The sequence below is a fragment of the Opisthocomus hoazin genome, chromosome 12, assembly GCF_030867145.1.
Source record: "Opisthocomus hoazin isolate bOpiHoa1 chromosome 12, bOpiHoa1.hap1, whole genome shotgun sequence".
Taxonomy (NCBI): Eukaryota; Metazoa; Chordata; class Aves; order Opisthocomiformes; family Opisthocomidae; genus Opisthocomus; species Opisthocomus hoazin.
The window spans coordinates 3799221-3821775 of NC_134425.1; the positions used below are offsets into that span (position 1 = coordinate 3799221).

The window sequence follows — 22555 nt, forward strand, 5'->3', positions numbered from 1 at the left end:
ATATGTCTGTTGCCATAGTAACGGCTGCTCGCTTGCGCTCAGCATCTCCGCGCTGGCTGGTCCGTGCCCCGTCCTTCTCATATCAGCGAGCAGCCGGGCTGGCTGTCCCACGGGACAGCCGGGTCCTCCCCGCCAGCCCAGGCGCTGGGACGGGGGCTGGCAGGGCTGCAGCCAAGGCTGGGGGGAGAGGAGCACGCGCCGCATCCCCGCACGGCGTGGGGGGCCAGGGAAACCCCCGTGGGACAGGAGATCCCACCGTCCCCCCTGTATCCTGCGGCTTCCCTTCCATGGGGCTGGTGAACGAATGTGGCCACGTTCCTTTTAGGCGGCATTTCAGCCGCTCTGAGCGGGTCTAATCGCCATCTTCCCACATAACAGCCTCTCTGCTAATCTCGGGCCTGCACCGCTTCGGCAGAGAGCCCCTTAATGAGGGTGAAGTGCAGTTCGCCTGCACAGTCGATTGACAAGACTGATGGGCTCAAGCCGGGAGAAGGGACGGCTTCCCGAGAGCCTCCGGGAGCGGGGAGCTCTCCCTCCTCCCGTGGCCAGCTTTATCCTTCTGCACATTCCTCTCCCGTCATTGCTGCTGTCAGTTTTCTCTTCCTCGGTTTAGGGCGTCTTCCCAGTGTTTCCAGCCATCTGCGTGTCTTTCTCTTTTCTCCCATGCGCTAAGAGTAATTCCTGCCCGTCCCTGCCATCCTCACTTCTCGCTCTTGCTATCTTTATGTTTTTTCCCTCTTTCCTATTGTCTTTTCTTATTGCTCTCTCCCTTCTGCTGTCATTCAATTTTTCTCTCCCTCCTTCTCGCCCCCTCTCACTCCCCCCTTTCGCTCTCACTCTGTGTCTCATTCTCCATCTCGGATGAAGGTAATGAAAATAATCGGGCTTCATTAATTCTGAGCCCTGTGAGATGATAGCCATTTGGAGCCATGTTTGCCAATTAGATGGTCTAAATTAGAAGTGACCTTGGTATACTGCCATCGCTTTGCCTCTCTGAGTCTAATGAAGCTTTTCACTCCAGCACCCTCTCTCTCTCTTTGTAATGGAAATTACCTCCTTTGTCTGGTTCGGGAACCTTGCATCGCATGTGTATTTCCCCCTGGTTGCATGGACATAGGGATAGTAATGGATCTCTTCAGACCCCTTAGAGAGGTTTTCTTTTCAAAGCCGCCCGATTTCAGCGTTTTGGGGCATTTACGGAGGAACCACGTAGCCTGCCCACATGTCCGGTCACTCGGTCCGGAGGAAAGTCAGAGCAGGCAGACACAGCGCGCGGGGGGAGCTGGCTGTTCACGCTATCCGAGATTAATTTTTCGGACGTGCCAAGAATATGCTTGTGTCACGCTGCCGGGGCCGGCGCGGGAGGGGTGCTGCGGCTCTGAGCCTCCGGCCCGTGCTGACGAGCTGCTCTGCTGTTCGTTGTCATAAAAATATGGTAGATCCGGTGATGGCAGGAGCCACTCTTGTCACTGCGGTGGGTTGGCACTGGTGGGGAGGGGACCCGCAGGTTGTTCTCCAGACCGGTGACAGGTCTGTAGGTGTTGGGGTGTGTGTGACCTGCTGAGGATGCTTGTGGGGCAGGGAGGCGGGAGGCGTGGTGTGTCAGCCCTCAGGTTTTTTGTAGCAGTCACTCACTGGATCACACTGTCTGTAGAAGTGGCCATCAAATTGGGGTGCCCACACGTGTCAATGGATCTCATCATCGTGAAGAAACTTTATCTGCTAAAGGGGATCTGAATTTCACCCGAAAGGGAGGGTCCTTGGAAGCAGAGAGGCTTGTCCCCGCAACGTTCCATCTCCAAAGGCAGATAACTGGCTTCTCTGCAGTCTGCTCTAGAGGGAAGTTCTTGGACCAGCGTTCCCATCCCCAGTACAGACCACAGGGGAGATGTTTCAAAGTGGGGTGCAGGAGTGGCTGCCGCAGTCTCCAGCCCAAACTTCCCCCTCCTTAGCTCTTTACCCAAGCAAGTTCCCTGCCCCACCGAGCGGGACGAGGATGGGGACGGGGCAGTGGGAGCGGAGGGTGCACCCTGAGTGCCCGCCCTGGCATTAGGGTTTCCCAGACGTGCGTGGAGACACTGCCTCCAATCATTGAAGTACCAATGAGCAGAACCTGATCCAGCTGTTGGTGTCCGAACGCCAGGCTGTCAGGAAGGGCAGGTAGGAGCGAGACGCCGATTCCTCCCCATCTCCCGGTTTCGTTGGGACAGTTTCATTAGGAGCTGCGGGGGGACGGGCGCTCTCGAGGCTGTGCGCAGTGGTGGGTCTGGTGTGACAGAGTGGTGTTTCCAAGAGGAAAGGCTTTGCTGGTGGCTTGTGGGCTGGAAGATCATCGAATCATAGAATCATCAAGGTTGGAAAAGACCTCTAAGATCATCAAGTCCAGCAGTCCAAGGTCACGACTGCAGCTGCGAAGGGGATACAGGTTGATATTAGAGCAAAGTGAGTATGTGCAGACGAAGGAAGGGAGAAGACGGATCACATTTGTTGGACTTGGATCTGTGGGGTTGTTTTTTTAGTAATGGTTCAAATCGAGTGACTTGTTGCCGTTGTGAAGCAGCTGGAGTTGAAGAGACATTCGTACAGGGAGATGGAGGTGTTGAGCAGAGCTGAGGATGGGTGCCAGGATTACATGCCCGCTATTGCCTGCCCAGGTGAGAGGGAGGTAGAGAGCATTTAATAACCGAACGCGCGAACGCAGGCTGTGCTGGAGATAAACACGCTCCTTTCTATCGCCGGAACAGTTAATGCCATTTAAATACATCTGAAGTACAAAATGCTGTGCTGTGGAGCACCACTCCTTGTTTATCTGGCGGGTGGCCGTGGCCTGCTAAACCCTCCTGCCCCGCGGTACTCCCACGGTTTGTGGAGATTAAAAGCAGCCACAACGCGCGAGGCGTTTTCTGCACGTCCAAGGCGAGGGCGTACCCTCGGACACGTTCGCACTGTAAAAGGACAAATGGTTCAACATGGGCGGTCAGGAATTCGCTGTAAATGCAAAAGGCTTTGAGATGTACAGCCAGTTTGCGCTGGTTTTGTCTTTGCTGCCTGCTCAGGTGGGGGTCCGTGGGGATGAGGAGACGGAGCAGTCCTGCCCTGGCAAACGCCGCAGGAATCGGGTGGCAGGCAGAGGGCTGAGGCAGGTCCTGTTGCTGAAGCAAGACCATCACCTTATCTTCAAGGCTTGTTTTCCCAGGGCCGGCCGTGCGTGGCTGGCTGGGCTGCCTGCAGCTGCCCTGCACCCATATCCTGACTTTCCAGTTTCCTGCACCTTTTTCCAAGCTTTTCTCCGTTTGCCTTTGGGGATTTTGTGCCTGTAGCAATGTAATGTACCACAGCTTTTTTTTTTTTTTTTCCTTCCCCCCTTCTTTTTTCTCTTTTTTTTTATTGTGGAGGGAGGGGTAGGAGTAGGGTGAGAACCATGGCTATGGAGATGCAGGTAGATAAAGGTAATTACTTAAACATATATAGGGCAGGACTTACTGGTTTGGAGACCCAGATTAAGATGCAGAGGAGCATGTGAGGTTGATGATTATATTTCGGGGAGAGTTAATTGACGGAAGGTGAAGGCAGACAAAGAACCGCTGCTTACTGCCTTCTTGAATCCCAATCAGGAATTATGATTAAAGACGCGGCGAGACAACAGAGGCCTGATGAATTGGTGTCTTTTTTTTTTCTTTTTTGCCGTCATTCACACTTGATTGACTTCAACCTTTCAAGTGCAAAAGTCTCTCTTTTCCATTATTATTCATAGCCATCTGAGTTTTTCTAATTAAAGTATATGAAAACAATTACTGATCCGTCGTACGGAGTGTGGTAGTGGGGATGGCTGCCTTACTGTAATGCGTATAAAAAGCCCACAGTTTTCTATAATGATGTGCAGCTGAGGTGTTAGATAATTTTATTCTTTTTCTACTCTGTTGGGGTTTTTTTTAATTTCTCATGATTTATTTTTCATAATTCCTAAAGATCCTAGGAAAGCGCTCTCCCTGCTGATAAAGCTGAGAGGGACGGCTCCTTTCTGCCTTTCTTCCTCGGCATCCGTGCTCGTCCCCCTCCTCCGAGCCCGGCTACCGGGAATTAACCAGTGACCTTTCACGTCTCCTGACCCACCACCCACAGCCATCAGATATTCCCGCTCAGAGTAAAAGGTGGAATGAATTTGGTGTGCTCGGCTTCCCTCCTGGTGATTTATCAGTGTCAGCCGCCTTTCCTGCGGATGTCTGCGGGACCCGGCGCCCACCTCCGTGCACCGGCCGTCCCAGTAAAGGGAGGGAGCTCAGCAGCCCTCCCCAGCGCGGTTCGCATGTCTGCAGCCACTCCAATGCGCGCGTTTGTTTCTGAGGCTTTTCATGAGCTGTTTTTGCTTCCATTCGCTTAGTGAAGCCAAGGTCTAGCCTGTATTTGCTTGGATTTGACATGCGTGTGGGTAAGGAAGATTTCATGTCCTACAAGTAGGTTGAACTTCAGCTTCACCACATATCTGTGATGTCTCCTGCGGTTCAGTCGGAACCTGGAGGTCCTTGACTTTGTGGAAAGCAGGGTACACTGCGTGCAGAGAACAGCCTCACTCACTCTCTTCTGAAATCCAAGGTTCAAATGCCCTCTTAGTATCTGACAGAGGGTGGAGAGATGCTTTTTGCTGCGAAACGTACCCATCTAGGAGCGTTTATTTATGCCTCACTTTCCCAGCCGTCAGGGGCTGGGAGCACAAGCACCGCGAGCCTTGCAAGCCGGTGTTGGGTTCTGTTTCTTCAAGTACCACGGCCCCGGTGAGAGGGAACTGCTCCCTGAGCATCAGCGGGGTGAGGCGTGCCGCGGCTCGGAGCTGTACAGGTGTCTTCGCTTGCCGCAGGCCCCTGGCCAGTGCTGGCAGCAGCGTGCGGGGGTACGGCACGGCTGGTGACGGTGGCGCGGGTCTGGCTTTCCAGTGGGAAAGAAGGGCCGTGGGGCAGCTGTTCAGGTGGTGTGGGATTCTGACTCTGCCAGGTCAGAAGGGCATTCGTTGTCCTGCGTCAGATGCCAACCACATGCAGAGTGCTAGCGGGGGAGGTCGTATGTTCCGCGTGTGACCAGACACACCCAGAGAAACACAGTTTTCCGGAAGAAGATCAGCGTAGGCATGTGACTCTTCCAAAGAGCATCTCTAGCCGAAGCATGCAGACTCTCCAGCTCATTAAAAATGTTGGTGTTCGAGCACTGCGCTGGTTGGGATGGTGCAGGTTCTAGATAAACACTTGCAGAGAGGCGAAGGGAACACATCAGTCAGAGCGAGGAAAGGGTTACCGAAAGCTTTTCGTTTCGCAGACAATTTGCTGTCTTCTTAGTCTTTCCTTATTCATCCTTTCCTTTGTCACCTCTCTCCTTATTTGTACTTTTCTTTCTCATGCCCCTCCTTTTCCTGCATCGATACACTTTGAAAACAGTGCGGCAATGCTCCCTAGTTCAAGATTACAGTGTACTTTACGAGGTATGATTTAATTAGGGGCCTTATTATGTTTTCAGCAGCTTAAGGTGGGCCTTTCAACTTATCTACCTAATTGGTTGCACAAGAAGTTTCACAGCCCATGACAAAACATTGTCAGTGATCAAAGTCTGAATTCTACATAAAGGAAAAATATTAATAATAAGATTATTCTTCAAGTGTGCACTGCTAATTATGTCCAGAATGTAACTGTAGAAACACTTTTGACTGATGTGAGCTCTGTCTAATAAACATGAATCTCCAGCGAGCTATGAAAAGTGACGCCTCTGACTTTACAATACTGGTGTCTAATTTTGCCACTGAAGAGGTTTAAAATATTTTCCTCCATTTTTCTTCTCCCCACATCCTTCCCTCCCTTTCTGCAGGTGACAACACCTGAGGTGATGATGCCCAGCAGCATGTTTCTCCCAGCAGCCGCTCCAGAGAAAGACGGGAATTCCGCTGCGGAGGAGCTGGGGAAGCAGCCTGGTGAGTGCGGGGCAGTGAGGTCTACGGGTCCCACCGCTCCCCCAGCTCCCATCACCTGCTCAGGGACCGTGTCTGGGGACGTTCCGCCTGGGTGAGCTCCATGTGCCCAGCCAAGAACCACAGTCGGACGGTGCCCTGCTGAGCCATGTCCCCGCGGCAGGGCAGGGCTGGGCGGCTCAGATCTGAGGAGCACAGCTCACCACCGTGGCGATTAGTGTGGAAATGGTGTTGAATCCTTGCAAAGGAGAAGACAGGGTGTGAGCGGTGAAAAGCAGAGGTGGCGGAGGGCTTAGGGGATTGGTAGAGTAACGCCGAAGGTTGCAGCTCCTGGCCGCAAACTGTGCTACCACATCTGCTGTACTTGCTCTGCTGCCGTCATAGCTCAGGTGCATACGCTGGGCACACAGTCTGGGGGGGCTTTGAGCTGCGGAGGTCCTTATCCAGCCCAGATCTCCTCTGCCTTTTTCGCTGCCATGCTGTGTTACGAAGGCATTGCTGTAAATCCGTCGCCGTTTAGTCCTGGCTTTGTCGTGTGATGTGAGAGCGTCCCAAGAACGTCATTCTGCGTGGGCAGAAATGCCTGAGCTCAAACCTGGCAGGGAAGCAATGCTGATCTTCCTTCTGTCCCCTCTTGGAAGGTCTGTGAGGAATCTGGGAATGAAGACAGCCAGCGATTCCTTTCAGGCGGACGGCGCTAAGGCAGAGATGCCGGTGGGGCAGCACCGGCACAGCCAGTGTAGCTGATGCTGCGCTGGGCGGTGGGATCCCTGTTTTCGCCTCTGCCCGTATCACGCTGTCTTTTCTGGCAGGACTCTGCTCTTAGACCCTGGAAAAGTGACAGTGCAGTGAGTGCTTGTTGCGTCCTCTCCCATCCTCCCTCAGACAACACCCTCTGAGCTGCTGCCAGCAGGACCTGAATTTCATTGCTGTTGCTTCTAGCTTTGGTGGGACCAAGACTCAAATACTACGTTCGGTTTCATGAACCTTCTTATTGGTAAATAGGCAGGATATCAAAGAAAACAGCAAAGACAGACAGGTGGCTGAATGGCCTTCAATTAAAACGAAGAATTAAAGATGATAAACGCACTAAGAGAACGCGCGTGTGTGAATAATTTCCAGATATTCAAAGTGGGAAAGAAAGTAAATTGTGTAGGTTTATGCAGTGGGCCATGATGAGAGTAATGGGCTGGTATTGAGAGAAATGAATGAAGACAGAGGTTTAGATTGGATATTAGGAAAAATTTCTTTACTGAAAGAGTGGTCAGGCATTGGAACAGGCTGCCCAGGGCAGTGGTGGAGTCACCATCCCTGGAGGGGTTCAAAAAATGTGTAGATACAGCACTTCAGGACGTGGTTTAGCAGGCATGGTGGGGTTGGGTGGACGGTTGGACCTGATGATCTTAGTGCTCTTTTCCAACCTTAATGATTCTGTGATTCTAAATACCTGTCATCTTGCAGAGAAAAAAACACAGTCGTATTGGGGATGCAAAGAGGGTGTTGATCAGCCTTGTGTGCTGGTGTAATCTTCAGGTCTGCTCTGATTTTGTTTTCACAGAGATCTCTGAGGACTCAGGAAAGAGTCTTCTGCCATCGGAAAGCGCGGAGCACAGCGGCGATCCCAAGGTGGTTCCGGCCGACCAGAGCTCTGCCAGGGATGACTCCGGCTTCCTCTGCTGGAAGAAGGGCTGCAACCAGGTGTTCAAGAGCTCGGCAGCCCTGCAGACGCACTTCAACGAAGTTCACGCAAAGCGGCCTCAACTGCCCGTGTCCGATCGGCACGTCTACAAGTACCGTTGTAACCAGTGCAGCCTGGCGTTCAAAACCATTGAGAAGCTGCAGCTCCATTCCCAGTACCACGTCATCCGGGCGGCCACGATGTGCTGCCTCTGCCAGCGCAGCTTCCGAACCTTCCAGGCCCTGAAGAAGCACCTGGAGACCAGCCATCTGGAGCTGAGCGAGGCCGACATTCAGCAGCTGTATGGTGGCCTCTTGGTCAACGGGGACCTCCTCGCTATGGGCGATCCTTCCCTTGCAGAAGACCACACTATAATAGTTGAGGAAGACAAGGAGGAGGAGAGCGACTTGGAAGATAAGCAGAGCCCGACAGGTAGCGATTCGGGGTCGGTGCAAGAGGACTCTGGCTCGGAACCGAAAAGGGCCTTACCCTTCAGGAAGGGCCCTAACTTCACTATGGAGAAATTCCTAGATCCGTCTCGCCCTTACAAGTGCACCGTCTGCAAGGAGTCTTTCACGCAAAAGAACATTCTCCTGGTCCATTACAACTCAGTTTCTCACCTGCATAAACTGAAAAGAGCCCTCCAAGAGTCTGCTACCGGGCAGCCCGAACCTACCAGCAGCCCGGACAACAAACCTTTCAAGTGCAACACCTGCAACGTGGCCTACAGTCAGAGCTCAACCTTGGAGATCCACATGAGGTCTGTCCTGCACCAGACCAAGGCTCGCGCTGCCAAGCTGGAGGCGGCTGGGGGCAGCGGCAGTAGCAACAGCGCTGGCAACAGCAGCAGCAGCAGTCTCTCGCTGGGTTCATCCACCCCAAGCCCAGTGAGTGCGAGCAACAGTAACACTTTTACAACCACCAACACAAGCAATTCGGGCACAACTCCCATTCCCAGCCTGCTCAGCCAGGTATCCAGCGACAGCGTGGGAATTCCTCCTTTAGGTAACCCTGTAAGCACTAATACCTCCTCCCCTTCGGAGCCCAAAGAGGTCAACCGAAAGAAGCTGGCAGACATGATTGCATCCAGGCAGCAGCAGCAGCAACAGCAGCAGCAGCAGCAGCAGCAGCAGCAAGCTCAGACCTTGGCACAGGCCCAGGCCCAAGTCCAGGCCCATCTGCAGCAAGAACTGCAGCAGCAAGCTGCTCTCCTGCAGTCGCAGCTGTTCAACCCAGCACTTTTGCCGCACTTTCCGATGACCACTGAGACCCTCCTGCAGCTTCAGCAACAGCAGCATCTCTTGTTTCCTTTCTACATCCCCAGCGCCGAGTTCCAGCTCAATCCAGAAGTTAGTTTGCCTGTCACCAGTGGTGCGCTGACATTGACTGGTACAGGTCCAAGTTTGCTGGAGGACCTGAAGGCTCAAGTTCAGCTCCCTCAGCAGAGCCACCCACAGCTCTTACAGCAGCAGCAAGGTCAGCTGTCCTTGTCACAACCTCACTCCGTCCTCATACAGCAGAGCCAGCACCCTGAGAAGAAGAATAAATCCGTAGTGAAGGAGAAAGAAAAAGAGACCCCACGGGAAAGGGAAAGCACGGAGAGGGGAGACAACAACGTAGCATCTAAGGAGTCTCTGCCTGATAACTTAAAGCCCAAAGAGAAGAAGGACTTTGTGCCAGGCAGTAGTTCGGAGCCCTCCTTACTGCCTCCGCGTATTGCCTCTGATGCAAGAGGGAACGCCACAAAAGCCTTGCTGGAAAACTTTGGCTTTGAGCTTGTCATTCAGTATAACGAGAACAAGCAGAAGGTGCAGAAGAAAAATGGGAAGACAGAGCAAGGCGAGAACTTGGAAAAGCTGGAGTGCGATACGTGCGGCAAGTTCTTTTCGAACATCCTCATCCTGAAGAGCCACCAAGAGCACGTTCACCAACATTACTTTCCCTTTAAGCAGTTAGAGAGATTCGCCAAACAATACAGAGAACACTACGACAAACTGTACCCGCTACGGCCTCAGACCCCAGAGCCACCACCCCCACCTCCACCACCCCCACCTCCACTCCCTCCAGCACCTCCTCAGCCAGCTTCTACTCCCACCATTCCTACTTCTGCCCCACCGATTACCTCTCCTACGATCGCACCAGCCCAGCCGTCTGTGCCACTCACCCAGCTCTCCATGCCAATGGAGCTCCCCATCTTTTCACCACTTATGATGCAAACCATGCCACTACAAACGTTACCTGCTCAGCTGCCACCCCAGCTGGGTCCCGTAGACCCTCTGCCTGCCGACTTGGCCCAGTTGTACCAGCATCAGCTCAACCCTAGCCTTCTCCAGCAGCAGCAGAACAAGAGGCCACGGACGCGGATCACCGATGACCAACTCAGAGTCCTTCGGCAGTATTTTGATATTAACAATTCCCCAAGTGAGGAACAGATCAAAGAGATGGCGGACAAGTCTGGATTGCCTCAGAAAGTGATCAAGCACTGGTTCAGAAACACTCTTTTCAAAGAACGCCAGCGCAACAAGGATTCCCCGTACAACTTCAGTAATCCTCCCATTACCAGCCTGGAAGAACTGAAGATAGACTCACGGCCTCCTTCTCCAGAACCTCAAAAGCAGGAGTACTGGGGAAGCAAGCGGTCCTCCCGTACACGCTTTACTGACTACCAACTCAGAGTCCTGCAGGACTTCTTTGATGCCAATGCTTATCCAAAGGATGATGAATTTGAGCAGCTTTCTAACTTGCTGAACCTCCCAACGCGTGTTATAGTGGTGTGGTTCCAGAATGCCCGTCAAAAAGCTAGGAAAAACTATGAGAATCAGGGAGAGGGCAAAGACGGGGAACGACGGGAGCTTACAAATGACAGGTATATTAGAACAAGCAACTTGAACTACCAATGCAAAAAGTGCAGTCTAGTCTTTCAGCGCATTTTTGATCTCATTAAACACCAGAAAAAGCTTTGTTACAAAGATGAGGATGAGGATGGACAGGACGATAGTCAGAATGAAGACTCTATGGATGCAATGGAGCTCTTGACTCCAACCAGTTCCTCCTGCAGCACACCAATGCCCTCACAAGCTTACAGCACACCTACGTCTTCAGCCAATGCAACCTCCTCAACTTTTCTGCAGCTCACGGCAGAGGCAGATGATTCCTCCACCTATAGTTCTAAAGTAGAAGCTACAGATGAGAAACCAAAGCAGTCTGAACCTCCAAGTACACAGCAAAACCAAACTCAAGAGAAGCAAGTGCAACCAAAGCAAGAGTCTCAGCAGCAACAGGACCAAGGAGAACAAAAGACAAGTTCAGCACACCAAAAGATTTCACAGCTATCCTCGCCCTCTTCATTGCAACAGCCACCTCCCCCTCCTCAGCCCCCTCAGTGCTCCTTGTCACAGTCAAGCCCAAGTCCATCTCAGCTCTCGCATCTGTCCCTCAAACCCATTCACACATCCACCCCTCAACAGCTGGCAAACCTACCTCCTCAGCTAATCCCATACCAGTGTGACCAGTGTAAGCTGGCATTTCCTTCCTTTGAGCATTGGCAGGAGCATCAGCAGCTTCATTTTCTGAGTGCACAGAACCAGTTTATCCACCCCCCCTTCCTGGACAGAACGCTGGATATGCCGTTCATGCTTTTTGATCCCAGTAATCCACTACTTGCGAGCCAGCTGCTGTCTGGAACACTACCACAGATTCCAGCAAGCTCAGCCACTTCACCGTCAACTCCAACATCCACAATGAACACACTGAAGAGAAAGCTGGAGGAAAAGGCCAGTGCAAGCCCTGGAGAAAATGACAGTGGGACTGGAGGAGAAGAACCACAAAGAGATAAACGTCTAAGGACGACCATTACCCCAGAGCAGCTGGAAATTCTTTATCAGAAATACTTGCTCGACTCCAACCCAACACGGAAAATGCTGGATCACATTGCACATGAAGTGGGCTTGAAGAAACGCGTGGTGCAAGTTTGGTTTCAGAACACTCGTGCACGGGAAAGGAAGGGGCAGTTCAGAGCTGTAGGGCCTGCCCAAGCCCATAGACGGTGTCCCTTCTGCCGGGCTCTCTTTAAAGCAAAGACAGCTCTTGAAGCTCATATACGATCCCGTCACTGGCACGAGGCCAAGAGAGCTGGATACAACTTGACGTTGTCTGCTATGCTCTTGGATTGTGATGGGGGACTCCAAATGAAGGGAGACATCTTTGATGGAGCAAGCTTTTCCCACATGCCACCAGCCAGCAGTGATGGACAGAGTGTTCCTCTCTCCCCAGTGAACAAGAGCATGGAACTGTCGCCTCGAACTCTGCTGAGTCCATCCTCCATTAAGGTGGAAGGGATAGAAGACTTCGAGAGTCCCTCCATGTCCTCGGTCAATCTGAACTTTGACCAGACGAAGCTGGACAACGATGACTGCTCTTCTGTCAACACCGCAATCACAGACACTACAACAGGAGATGAAGGGAATGCAGACAACGATAGTGCAACAGGGATTACAACCGAAACCAAATCGGCATCGGGACCCAGTGAAGGTTTGACAAAAGCTGCCATGATAGCAATGTCCGAATATGAAGATCGGCTGTCTTCTGGCCTGGTCAGCCCAGCTCCCAGCTTTTACAGCAAAGAGTACGATAATGAAGGTACTGTGGACTATAGTGAAACATCCAGCCTTGCAGACCCCTGCTCACCCAGCCCTGGTGCAAGTGGTTCAGCCAGCAAGTCTGGAGAGAGCGGGGATCGGCCCGGACAGAAACGCTTTCGCACTCAGATGACTAATCTCCAGCTAAAAGTTCTTAAGTCATGCTTTAATGACTACAGGACACCTACCATGCTGGAGTGTGAGGTCCTGGGCAATGACATTGGACTGCCAAAGAGAGTTGTTCAGGTCTGGTTCCAGAATGCTAGGGCAAAGGAGAAGAAGTCCAAACTCAGCATGGCCAAGCATTTTGGTATAAACCAAACAAGTTACGAGGGACCCAAAACAGAGTGCACTTTGTGTGGCATCAAGTACAGCGCTCGGCTGTCTGTACGTGACCATATCTTCTCTCAACAGCATATCTCCAAAGTTAAAGAAACCATTGGAAGCCAGTTGGATAAGGAAAAGGAGTATTTTGACCCAGCTACTGTACGTCAGTTGATGGCTCAGCAGGAGCTGGACCGGATCAAAAAAGCCAATGAGGTTCTTGGTCTGGCAGCTCAACAGCAGGGCATGTTTGATAACACCCCTCTGCAAGCTCTTAACCTTCCTGCTGCGTACCCAGCACTACAGGGCATCCCTCCAGTCTTGCTCCCAGGCCTCAACAGCCCATCCTTACCAGGCTTCACTCCATCCAACACAGGTGGGTATGGATATTATCACAGTGCTCAGACACCACGTAACTTGACGCATCTCTAGCACGGGTGGATGTTCCCTTGAGAATGACTGATGATAGGATACCTGGCCCATTAGTCGAGCGTGTTTACTTGACAGCGAATACACAATAGGTGTTTTATCTTTAATTCCTGGACTTGGGTTTTCTAGCAAAGTCTGAAATAGAGCAAGATCTAGACATGCGGTGTATTTCCTTAGCACAGGCTAAAAATTCTGAAGCACCTTCAAGGAAATGGAAGATAGAGGATTTATCAAACGGAACAGGTAGAGGACAATGTGCTGAATGCAGTGTTCATTATACCCTTCTTTTTGTTTATTAAATTCAGTTTATGTAGTACCATCCCAAGTTTTCAGTAATTCTGAACTCTTTCTAGGGATAAGTGTGATGTGCCCGGTAGCGCTGGTGACAGAAACCTGGAGCATCGTTTTGTAACGTCCTTACGGTGACCTCCAGGACAATCCCGATGCAGCTGTGGATTGGTTTTGAGCAATGGCTGGACATGACCTGAAAGTACCTTCTCAACAAACAACAGGGTAGTCGTGGGAGAAACCTGCTTTGTATTTTAATCAGATTTTTCTTAACACTACTACATAAAAATGAAATTTGGCATAGTCCTTTGGGTGGCCTGATCCTGGATATTTGACTCTGTTTTTTGAGGATGCACCTTTCCCTTGTACCTCGTGGATGGGTGGAAAGTATAAGATCTGGCAGTGGAAGATACTGCTCTGTAGACTAGCAGTGACCTAGAAAACTTGATCCAAAGGCCTTATTTCACCCTTGCTACATCCATGGCATCCCAGAGACGTGCCTCTGTCTGAATTGCCACTCGTGCCACGGTAATTGATGTTCTCTAGGAGACTTGCTTTCACTTGGCAGACTTCTCTGTTTACATCTGATGATCCCTCTTCAAGCTGACTTTCACCAGGGCTGCTCTGCATTTACAGAGACATCCTGAGCACTGATTCCAGTGTCTCGTCTCGGCGATGGGCTGAGTCTGTCTTGGGCTGGAAAACCCGTGACACCGTAACGCCTGGTACAGTTACACCATATGCCACGGTGCACCTGTGTTTTCTACACTGCGGCAATACAGGTCTACCACTATTAGACAGTGTCCAGAAATTATAACTTTCTCTTATTGTACTGAACTAATTGGCTAATGACGAGTTACAATCCATGGTGTGAAGCCTAAGTGGGATCTGAGCATCTTCCTGGCTTCTTATTCGGAGACTGGAGTGCTATCAGTCTCCAGAAGGACTTTCTGATGCTTTTATTCAGCAGGCTGACTCTGAAGTTCCTTTTTCAACAGGTTGAAAAACTCAGTGCAGATGCTGCCAGGTAACGTGGTTGTGTCATGTTAATAAGATTGCCATCTTCTGTCATCCAGGAGGTGAATCTTTGAATAAGCAAATCAAAGCCTTAGACAAAAGGATAGTACCTGGTGTGAGCGTCTACACGGAACCTGAGCATCTCATCTGACATTCACGGAGGGGGCGGCTGCAGAGCTGCTCGCTGTAAATCCCATCGCTAGTGCCTGAAGTTTGTGTGTGGTTGCAGTGACGTTGGGTGCAACACCCTAAAGAGAGCACTAGAGACCCATGACTCAAAACGGGCGTCTCTCTCCCCCCTTGGTTCACCTTTTTCTCCGTTACTGTTCATCTCTTAAATATCTTCTGTTGACAAATGAAAAAGAGTTAAATCTCGCTGGATTTGTTGAGTTCTGGCCTTTCCAAAGATGATCCACTATCTTGGAGTCAAGATGCCTTTTTCCACGAGAGCAGCCGAGGAGCTTACGTTGTAGTGTGGCTGCCGATGTCCATGTCAGAAGGTCGTATCAGAGAGCAGAGAAGACCAGAGTAAGTTTTTCTGGAATCCGGAAAAGCTTTCTGCTGGGAGTTACGGCCTCTGCAAGGCTTTTTTGCATGGTCACAGAACTCTTCCCACGACCCCCAAAGTAAAAGTAAAATCGTTCTTGACTGTGGTTGTAGGATAAGCCCCTGTAATTAAGCCATTTTTAAAAACAATTGCTGTTAGAAATTCTTCGTTCAGGGCTGCTGCCCATTCCTGCTCCATGAATCTAGTCCTAGCCACATGCCTGCAGGGCATCTTTGCATGCCAGGGCGTTTTGTGCCATGCCCCTGTTCTTAGGGAAGGTACCGTTTTAGAGGCCAGAACTAGGCCAAGAGCATCTCTTTGGCAAATTACCTTGCCAGCCTGTCGCAGATAGTTCTGTGCTGTTTATTTAGTACCCCAAATTTATAACAAGAGCTAAAATGACTTTGCGCACTTCAGTCTGTATTGTTGCCTTTATTTTTCTCCAAAGACCTATACGTGTCCTGGGGAGATGGGGCTACGTACTACGAATGTTAAAAGCAATCAGTGACTGCCTAGACAGGACTAAGCTATTTAGAAAGTCAAACAGACTATTTGTGGCCTTTAGATAAAGCTCCAAAGGTCAGGCCATCTCAGCTCAAAGCCTGTCGAAGCAGATAAGGCTGTGCATCCAGGAATGTTATGAATTAGCCGCTGCTCCTGCGCTCGAACCTCTCAGGGACCGTTCGACTAGGGAGCATCAGTTTCAATGGCATCTATCCATAATAACGCCCTTATCTGCAATCTGTGAGGCCGCTGCGCGGCGGCTCTCTTCATACGCTTCATACCTCCCCAGGTCACTGCTTTCTCGCTGCCGCGTCAGGAGCAGATGCAGGTTTGGGCAGGGCTTTGTGGCCGCCGTCGCTGAGCTCTCCCGGCTCCGGGCCGCCCTCGTCCCTGCCTCCGGCGGGGCTCCGTCGCCAGGCTGGCCTCCCTGCGTCGCCCGCCCTTCGCTCGGGAGCCCAGCGCCGCGTGCAGGCTTCCGGTGTCGGTGGACGAATGCAGCGCTGAAATGAGCTGTGTATAGCAGGGCGTACCGCCGCCGGGTTTCAGAGAGTGCTTTGCTCCTCTTAGCTGCCGGCTACTAACTCGGAGCACGACGCTGCAAGAAAGCAGTGCCTGTGCTGAATGTTCAGAAGTGTGGGTTCCTTCTGGGCTGCACCAGCTCTACAGGGCACGGTGCAGTGACAGGCTCTTGCAACGCGACTGTGCAGGCAGCAGTCTGGAGCTTGGTGTCCAGAAGCCTGAGGAGCATGGGTGACTCTGCACAGAATTCACATCTTAGAATCATAGAATCGTAGGTTGGAAAAGACCTCAAAGATCATCGAGTCCAACCATCCACCCAACACCACCATGCCTACTAAACCATATCCTGAAGTGCCTTATCTTGTGCCCCCACCATCAGCCTCTGCCCCAGGTCCTGCCATCTGCTCTGGCCGAGGAGCTGGGTGTCGGGCTGCCTGCTGGCGGCAGGGATGAGATGCTTGAGGATGCCTACGCTTGTTCCTCGGGGTCGATTCTGATGATTTTAAACCTCACGAGGATCAATGGGGCAGCTGCAGCTCAGACAGAGCGGGGGACCCCAGCGCCTCGCTGTGTTTGGCCCCGTGGCAGCTGGATTTCCCTGACAGGAATCACTGCCGGCCCCATGCACAATGATCTCCTTGCTGCCATACTTCCCTGTGGAAGAGACTTTAAGCTGCCACCATGCCCCAGATCATCCCCAAAAGGGGCAGCTTCTCCTCTCCTCTCCCACCGGATGTATCACGGAAGAGGTATAATATGATATAAAAGTTACTGTGCCTCCATGGCTGCTTCCTAGTTCGGCGACTGCTGATGCTCAGCCCGCCGTTGAGCAGTTACCATCGCAGCTGTAGGGACTCGAGCTTTGTTAGTGAAAGGTTAGCTTTTCTCGAAGGGTTTTGGGGCGGGGGTGAATGCAGCGGCAGGTTCTGCACCCGCAGAACGTTAGAGTTTTGTTTCATTTTTATTTTCCCGAAATGGCATTGACTTCCCAAGCAGAGTGTTTATTTTTTAGGAGCCCGTTTGCCAACTGCAGTGGACGTGAGTAATGGATGCGACGCCGGGAGCCACGCTCCTCTTGCCCCCAACTGCTGTCAGCTGCGAGAGCAGCAGTCGGGTCGGGGGGTCTGCGTCGTTACTGGCTGTTCCTGCTGTCGGGAAGATGGGCAGACTTCACATTCCACCATTAATCCATCTCCTTTGTGAGGAAGCATCGCGACGCTTTTAATGCCACCCAAAACACAGCGTTCATGCCCTGGGGAGGTGTCTGAATACCGCAAAAATTCTGAAATTACTCAGAAGCTGTGCGCCCAAAGCCTCTTATGTTGGAGGGTAGGAACGGGTTGCATCAGAGGTTTGTGCATTTGTGAGTATCAGCCTAGTAAGGACAAAATAACGTAAGATTTAGCCAGTTCAGTCCTCTTCAGTTGCCATGACCGGGGCTTTCTAACCTATGGAGACGTTAAGAAGACTGACCATGTGTAGCAGTACGGCGGTTTGGCATAGCGCTTTCCTTCTGCTGGAGGAGTCCTTTGGCCGAAGGACCGGATTGTGCAGGTGTGGGGACAGTGCCTGTCCCTGGCATCGGCTGGGAGTTTGAGAGGAGTCAGTAGGACCGCAGCTGCGCTGAGCGTCCCGGCCAGCTGGTGGGTGTCCCCGGCAGAGCCACCACGTTCGGTGCTGCCGGGCAGCGTGGCCGAGTCGGCCGCGGGTGACGGGGGCTGACGAGGCGCGTCCCCACAGCACGGGGCCTCGGGAAGCGGGGAGAGGAGCGGTTGTCCCAGAGGAAGCGGGAGCGGTGGCCGGGCTCCCCGACCCGCGCTGCTGCGGCACGTGAGCTCGGGCCGGTCGCTGCCCTTGTGCGGAGGAGATGGCGGTGCAGGGGCGGTTGTGAGGTGCCCCGGGGTCACCCCACCTTCTGCTTTCTGCCTGCCCAGCGCCGAGTGACTCCTCACCTCTCTCTCCTCCCTCTTGCAGCTTTAACTTCTCCCAAACCCAACCTGATGGGCCTGCCCAGCACAAGCGTCCCTTCACCCGGCCTCCCCACCTCTGGATTACCAAATAAGCAGCCCCCGGCCGCGCTGAGCTCGCCCACCCCGGCACAAGCTACGGCGGCCGTGGCCCCGCAGCAGCCGCCAGCCACGACCCCGCAGCCGCAGCAGCCGCCGCCACCGCAGCGCAAGGAGAAGGAGAGCGAGAAGGCAAAAGAGAAGGAGAAGGCACCCAAGGGGAAGGGGGACCCCCTGCCAGGGCCCAAGAAGGAGAAGGGGGAGGCGCCGGCGGGTGCTCTGTCGGCCCCGCTGCCCGCCATGGAGTACGCGGTGGAGCCCGCTCAGCTCCAGGCGCTGCAGGCCGCCCTGAATTCGGACCCCACCACCTTGCTGACGAGCCAGTTCCTTCCCTACTTCGTCCCCGGCTTTTCCCCCTACTACGCCCCACAGATCCCCGGCGCCCTGCAGAGCGGGTACCTGCAGCCCATGTACGGGATGGAGGGGCTCTTCCCCTACAGCCCCGCGCTGTCGCAGGCACTGCTGGGGCTGTCCCCCGGCTCCCTGCTGCAGCAGTACCAGCAATACCAGCAGAGTCTGCAGGAGGCATTGCAGCAGCAGCAGCAGCAGCAGCAGCGGCAGACGCAGCAGCAGCAGCAGCAGCAGCAGCAGCAGAAAGCGCAGCAGCCCAAAGGAAGCCAAACCCCCGTCCCCGCGGGGGCTGCCACCCCGGACAAAGACCCTGCCAAAGAACCCCCCAAGCAAGAAGAGCAGAAGAACGCACCCCGCGAGGTGTCCCCCCTCCTGCCCAAACCCCAAGAAGAGCCCGAAGCGGAAGGCAAGGGCGCGGACTCCCTCTGCGACCCCTTCATCGTCCCGAAGGTGCAGTACAAGCTGGTCTGCCGCAAGTGCCAGGCGGGCTTCGGCGACCAGGAGGCGGCCAGCGACCACCTGAAGTCCCTCTGCTTCTTCGGCCAGTCGATGGCGAACCTGCAAGAGATGGTGCTTCACGTGCCCACCGGCAGCGGCCAGGGCAGCGGCTCGTACCAGTGCGTGGCGTGCGAGAGCACGGTGTGTGGGGACGAAGCCCTCAGTCAGCATCTCGAGTCAGCCCCGCACAAACACCGAACAATCACAAGAGCAGCAAGAAACGCCAAAGAGCACCCCAGTCTATTACCTCACTCTGCCTGCCCCCCCGACCCCAGCACCGCATCTACCTCGCAGTCGGCCGCTCACTCAAACGACAGCCCCCCGCCCCCCCGGCCCCCCCCGGCTTCCCCCCACGCCTCCAGAAAGCCCTGGCCCCCGGCGGCCCCCCGCGCCCCGCCGGGGAAGCCGCCGCCGCCGCCTTTCCCTCCTCTCTCCTCATCTTCAACGGTTACCTCAAGTTCATGCAGCACCTCAGGGGTTCAGCCCTCGATGCCAACAGACGACTATTCGGAGGAGTCTGACACGGATCTTAGCCAAAAGTCAGATGGACCGGCGAGCCCGGCGGAGGGGCCCCGGGACCCCGGCTGCCCTAAGGACAGTGGTCTAGCTAGCGTAGGAATGGACACCTTCAGATTGTAAGCTTTGAAGATGAACAATGAAAAATGAATTTAAATAAAAAAAAAAAAAGTTAATAACAAACCAATTTCAAAAATAGACTAACTGCAATTCCAAAGCTTCTAACCAAAAAAAGAAAAAAGAAAAAAGAAAAAAGCGTGGGTTGTTTTCCCATATAACGATGCCGGTGGGTTTTACATTTCTTTTTTCCTTTCCTTTTAATAAAATAAAACTGAAAAAAGAAAAAAAAAAAAAAAAACAAAACAAAACACAAAACCAAGCTGTTACATTTGTCCTTTCGAAGGTACTGTTGGTCTGGGAGACGAAAGCCCGTGCTGCCTCCTTACTGTCTTCGGAGCTTGAGCCCCTTGTATATTGCCCCTTTTCAATAACGCCCCACGTCGATAGCACAGCAGAGGCCGGCATGCACTGTATGGGAAAGCAGCCCACCTTGTTACAGTTTTAAATTTCTTGCTATCTTAGCATTCAGATACCAATGGCTTGCTAAAAGAAAAAAAAGAAATGTAATGTCTTTTTATTCTCAGGTCAATCGCTCACACTTTGTTCTGTTTTCAGAATCATTGTTTTATATATATATATATATAATTTCTTTCATTTGTTTTGGGGTTTTTTGTTTTGTTTCGTTTTCGTTCCAGAAAAGGATTTTTTTTCTTTTTTTTTTTTTTCTTTTTTTTTTTCTTTTTTTTGTTAATTTAAAATGGGCAGAAAGTATTCAAGAGAAAAACAATGTGAACTGCTTTAGCTTTTCGGGGATTGTAAGGGTAGCTTTTCTGCTGAAACCAATTTCAAGGGGAAAAGTTAAGCACTCCCACTTTTCAGAAAAAAAAAAAACCACACAAAGAGTGTTGAGGACTCGGAGCTTAAAAAAAATAAGTTTTAAAACAACTGACTTTCTGTATTTATGATAGATATGACCATTTTTGGTGTTGAGTAGATTGTTGCATTGGAAATGAACTGAAGCAGTATGGTAGATTTAAAAGAAAAAAAACCCTTTTGTGTACATTTAGCTTTTGTATGGTCCAGCTGACGGCTTCTCATTTGATGTTGTCTTGTTCATTCCTAGCCAGGTAGATTGCAATCCATTGACTCGCCTAAGCTCTTCTCCCCTTTGTACCTTGACTCCCCGTTCCCCCTTCCTGTAATCTTCCACTTATGGTCGCTGCCTTCATTTCTTAGAGGGTGGCTGCATAATTATTTTATAAAAACTAAAGAAAGAAGTTCAAAGGGTTTTGGGGGGTCAGTAGGATCCCTTGCAGAATATTTTTTGTTGGGGGTTTGAAACTTTTTAAGGCGTATACATACGATTTACCTATGTCTGTTACCCTTGTGCACTTATCTCTTTCTTATTTTCCATTTTTCCTCTTTATTTTTTTTTCCCTTGCCCTCTTCTTTTCCTCATTTTGTAAATGCTTCAAAGACTCTGTTCCTGAACGACGAGCATTTGTTTCTGTTGGTGTAATTAGGCTGCACTCTGTTCCTTCTTTTCAAGAACGTTTTTGTTACCTTTTTTTTTTTTCCTCGAAAGAAAATTCATGCTTTAAATAAAATCCAAAGACATACCCTTTCACCACTGGTGCAGAATGAGCAAAAAGGATTCTTTTTACTTGAGAATTTGTTTCTGATTTAAACAAACAAGTCTAAGTTTAAATAAAGAATAAAAAAAGTACCCAGGTTGTTATCTGTGCTTCTTCTGCAAGCAGAGAGACAACTCGTAGCGAGACCCCAGCGCAGCGACAGGCAGGTTTCTCTTTCCAAGTTCTCTCCAGCAGCGGAGCGGCGATGGCTCCGCGCCGCGTGCCGGGCACCGGTGTCCCGTCCAGCCCCGCAGCCCCTGCTTGCGGCACGCGCGGACGCACGCATGCAGCTCGGACGGGCCGGACTTTGAAAGGAAAACTTTTCTGCTGCTAAAAACGTAGGTTTTGGAGACAAATAGATGCTTGCTGTTCCACTTCCGTAGCCAAATGTCGACAGAAACGATCTCCTTCCCCCCCACCCCACCCTCCCACCCCGGTCCCTCTGCCCCGAAAGCGCGAGAGCCTTCTCCCCGTCATCTCCATCCTCCTCCTGCTTCAAAAGGGAACTTCGAAGACTGTGAACGCAGGTTCCTCCCGCCGCCTCCGGGCTTCTCCTCCCCGTGCTGAAGCCGCTCGTCGACTCTGCGAGAGACTGGAGCATTCGAGAGACGAACGTGGGGTTCATTTTCTAGCGGGACGCTTTTATTTTTATGGATTTTTTTGGTTTTAGTTCGACGAAAGACTAGATCCTGAACTGTTGTACATATTTCTAACTAGGCTAATGCACAGTGCAAAATTCCTTTTTTAATTGTTTTTTAAGTAGACGATACTAAAGAGAGTACCATCGAATATTCCTACCAGTACCCAGCTGTAGCATAAGGTGTCAAAAACGGAAACAAGTACACAAAAAGCGTTTGCTGTTTTAACAAACTGTTTTCTTTTAACAGAAGTTCTTGTATTTCTCCCCGTGTTTGAGATGAACATTTTTTAAATTCTAAAGTTGTACAGTTTTTGTTTTCCATTATTTTATCTTGTTTGTAATTCTATGAAATATATATATATATATATTTTTTGCCATTTAACTGTTGTATGTTACTCTGTCTGTATCATATAGAAGTTTTTTTGTTTGTTTTGTTTCTGATTCTCTGTGTGATACCAGTTACCAATTTAACACTAGCTTTATCTGTCAGATTCCGCAAGGTCTCTTTTGGAAATCCTTTTGTTTTGTCTTGTTCTGTTTCGGTTTTTTAATTATATTGCTTGGTCATAGTGCAATTTCTCTGTCCTTCTTCCCCCTCCTCCTTCCCACCCACTAAAAGGTTTTATAAATTCATTTCCTCGTATTTTTTCTAAACGTTTCTAGAGACTTGCAGTGCGAGGTTGCCTCCTCCTCTTGCAGCCCGGCCGCCCCGGGGCGGGTGCTGGGACCTGCGTCCCCGGGCACCCGTCCCTGCCGCCCGCGCTGGGACCCCTGGCCTCGCGCCCCGCAGCACCGCCGCCGCGGCCGCCCGCGCCCCGCCACCCGCCCGGCCGCCGCGGGGACGCTGCGGGAGCGACGCCGGCGCCTGGGAGCCGCTGCGCGAGCCCCGAGCCCGCG

General features: G+C 51.7%; 1 protein-coding gene across 1 annotated transcript in view; it reads left to right on the forward strand.

Moving 5' to 3' along the window:
- The window catches only part of ZFHX3 (zinc finger homeobox 3), a 79105-nt gene extending 56814 nt beyond the window's left edge, over nt 1–22291 (forward strand). Inside the window, exons 7-9 of the mRNA XM_075433414.1 lie at nt 5851–5953; nt 7509–12965; nt 17868–22291. Coding sequence (XP_075289529.1) covers nt 5851–5953; nt 7509–12965; nt 17868–19447 — 7140 coding nt within the window. The 3' untranslated portion in view covers nt 19448–22291. The remainder of the gene's footprint in view (nt 1–5850; nt 5954–7508; nt 12966–17867) is intronic.
- Nucleotides 22292–22555: the final 264 nt, after the last annotated feature.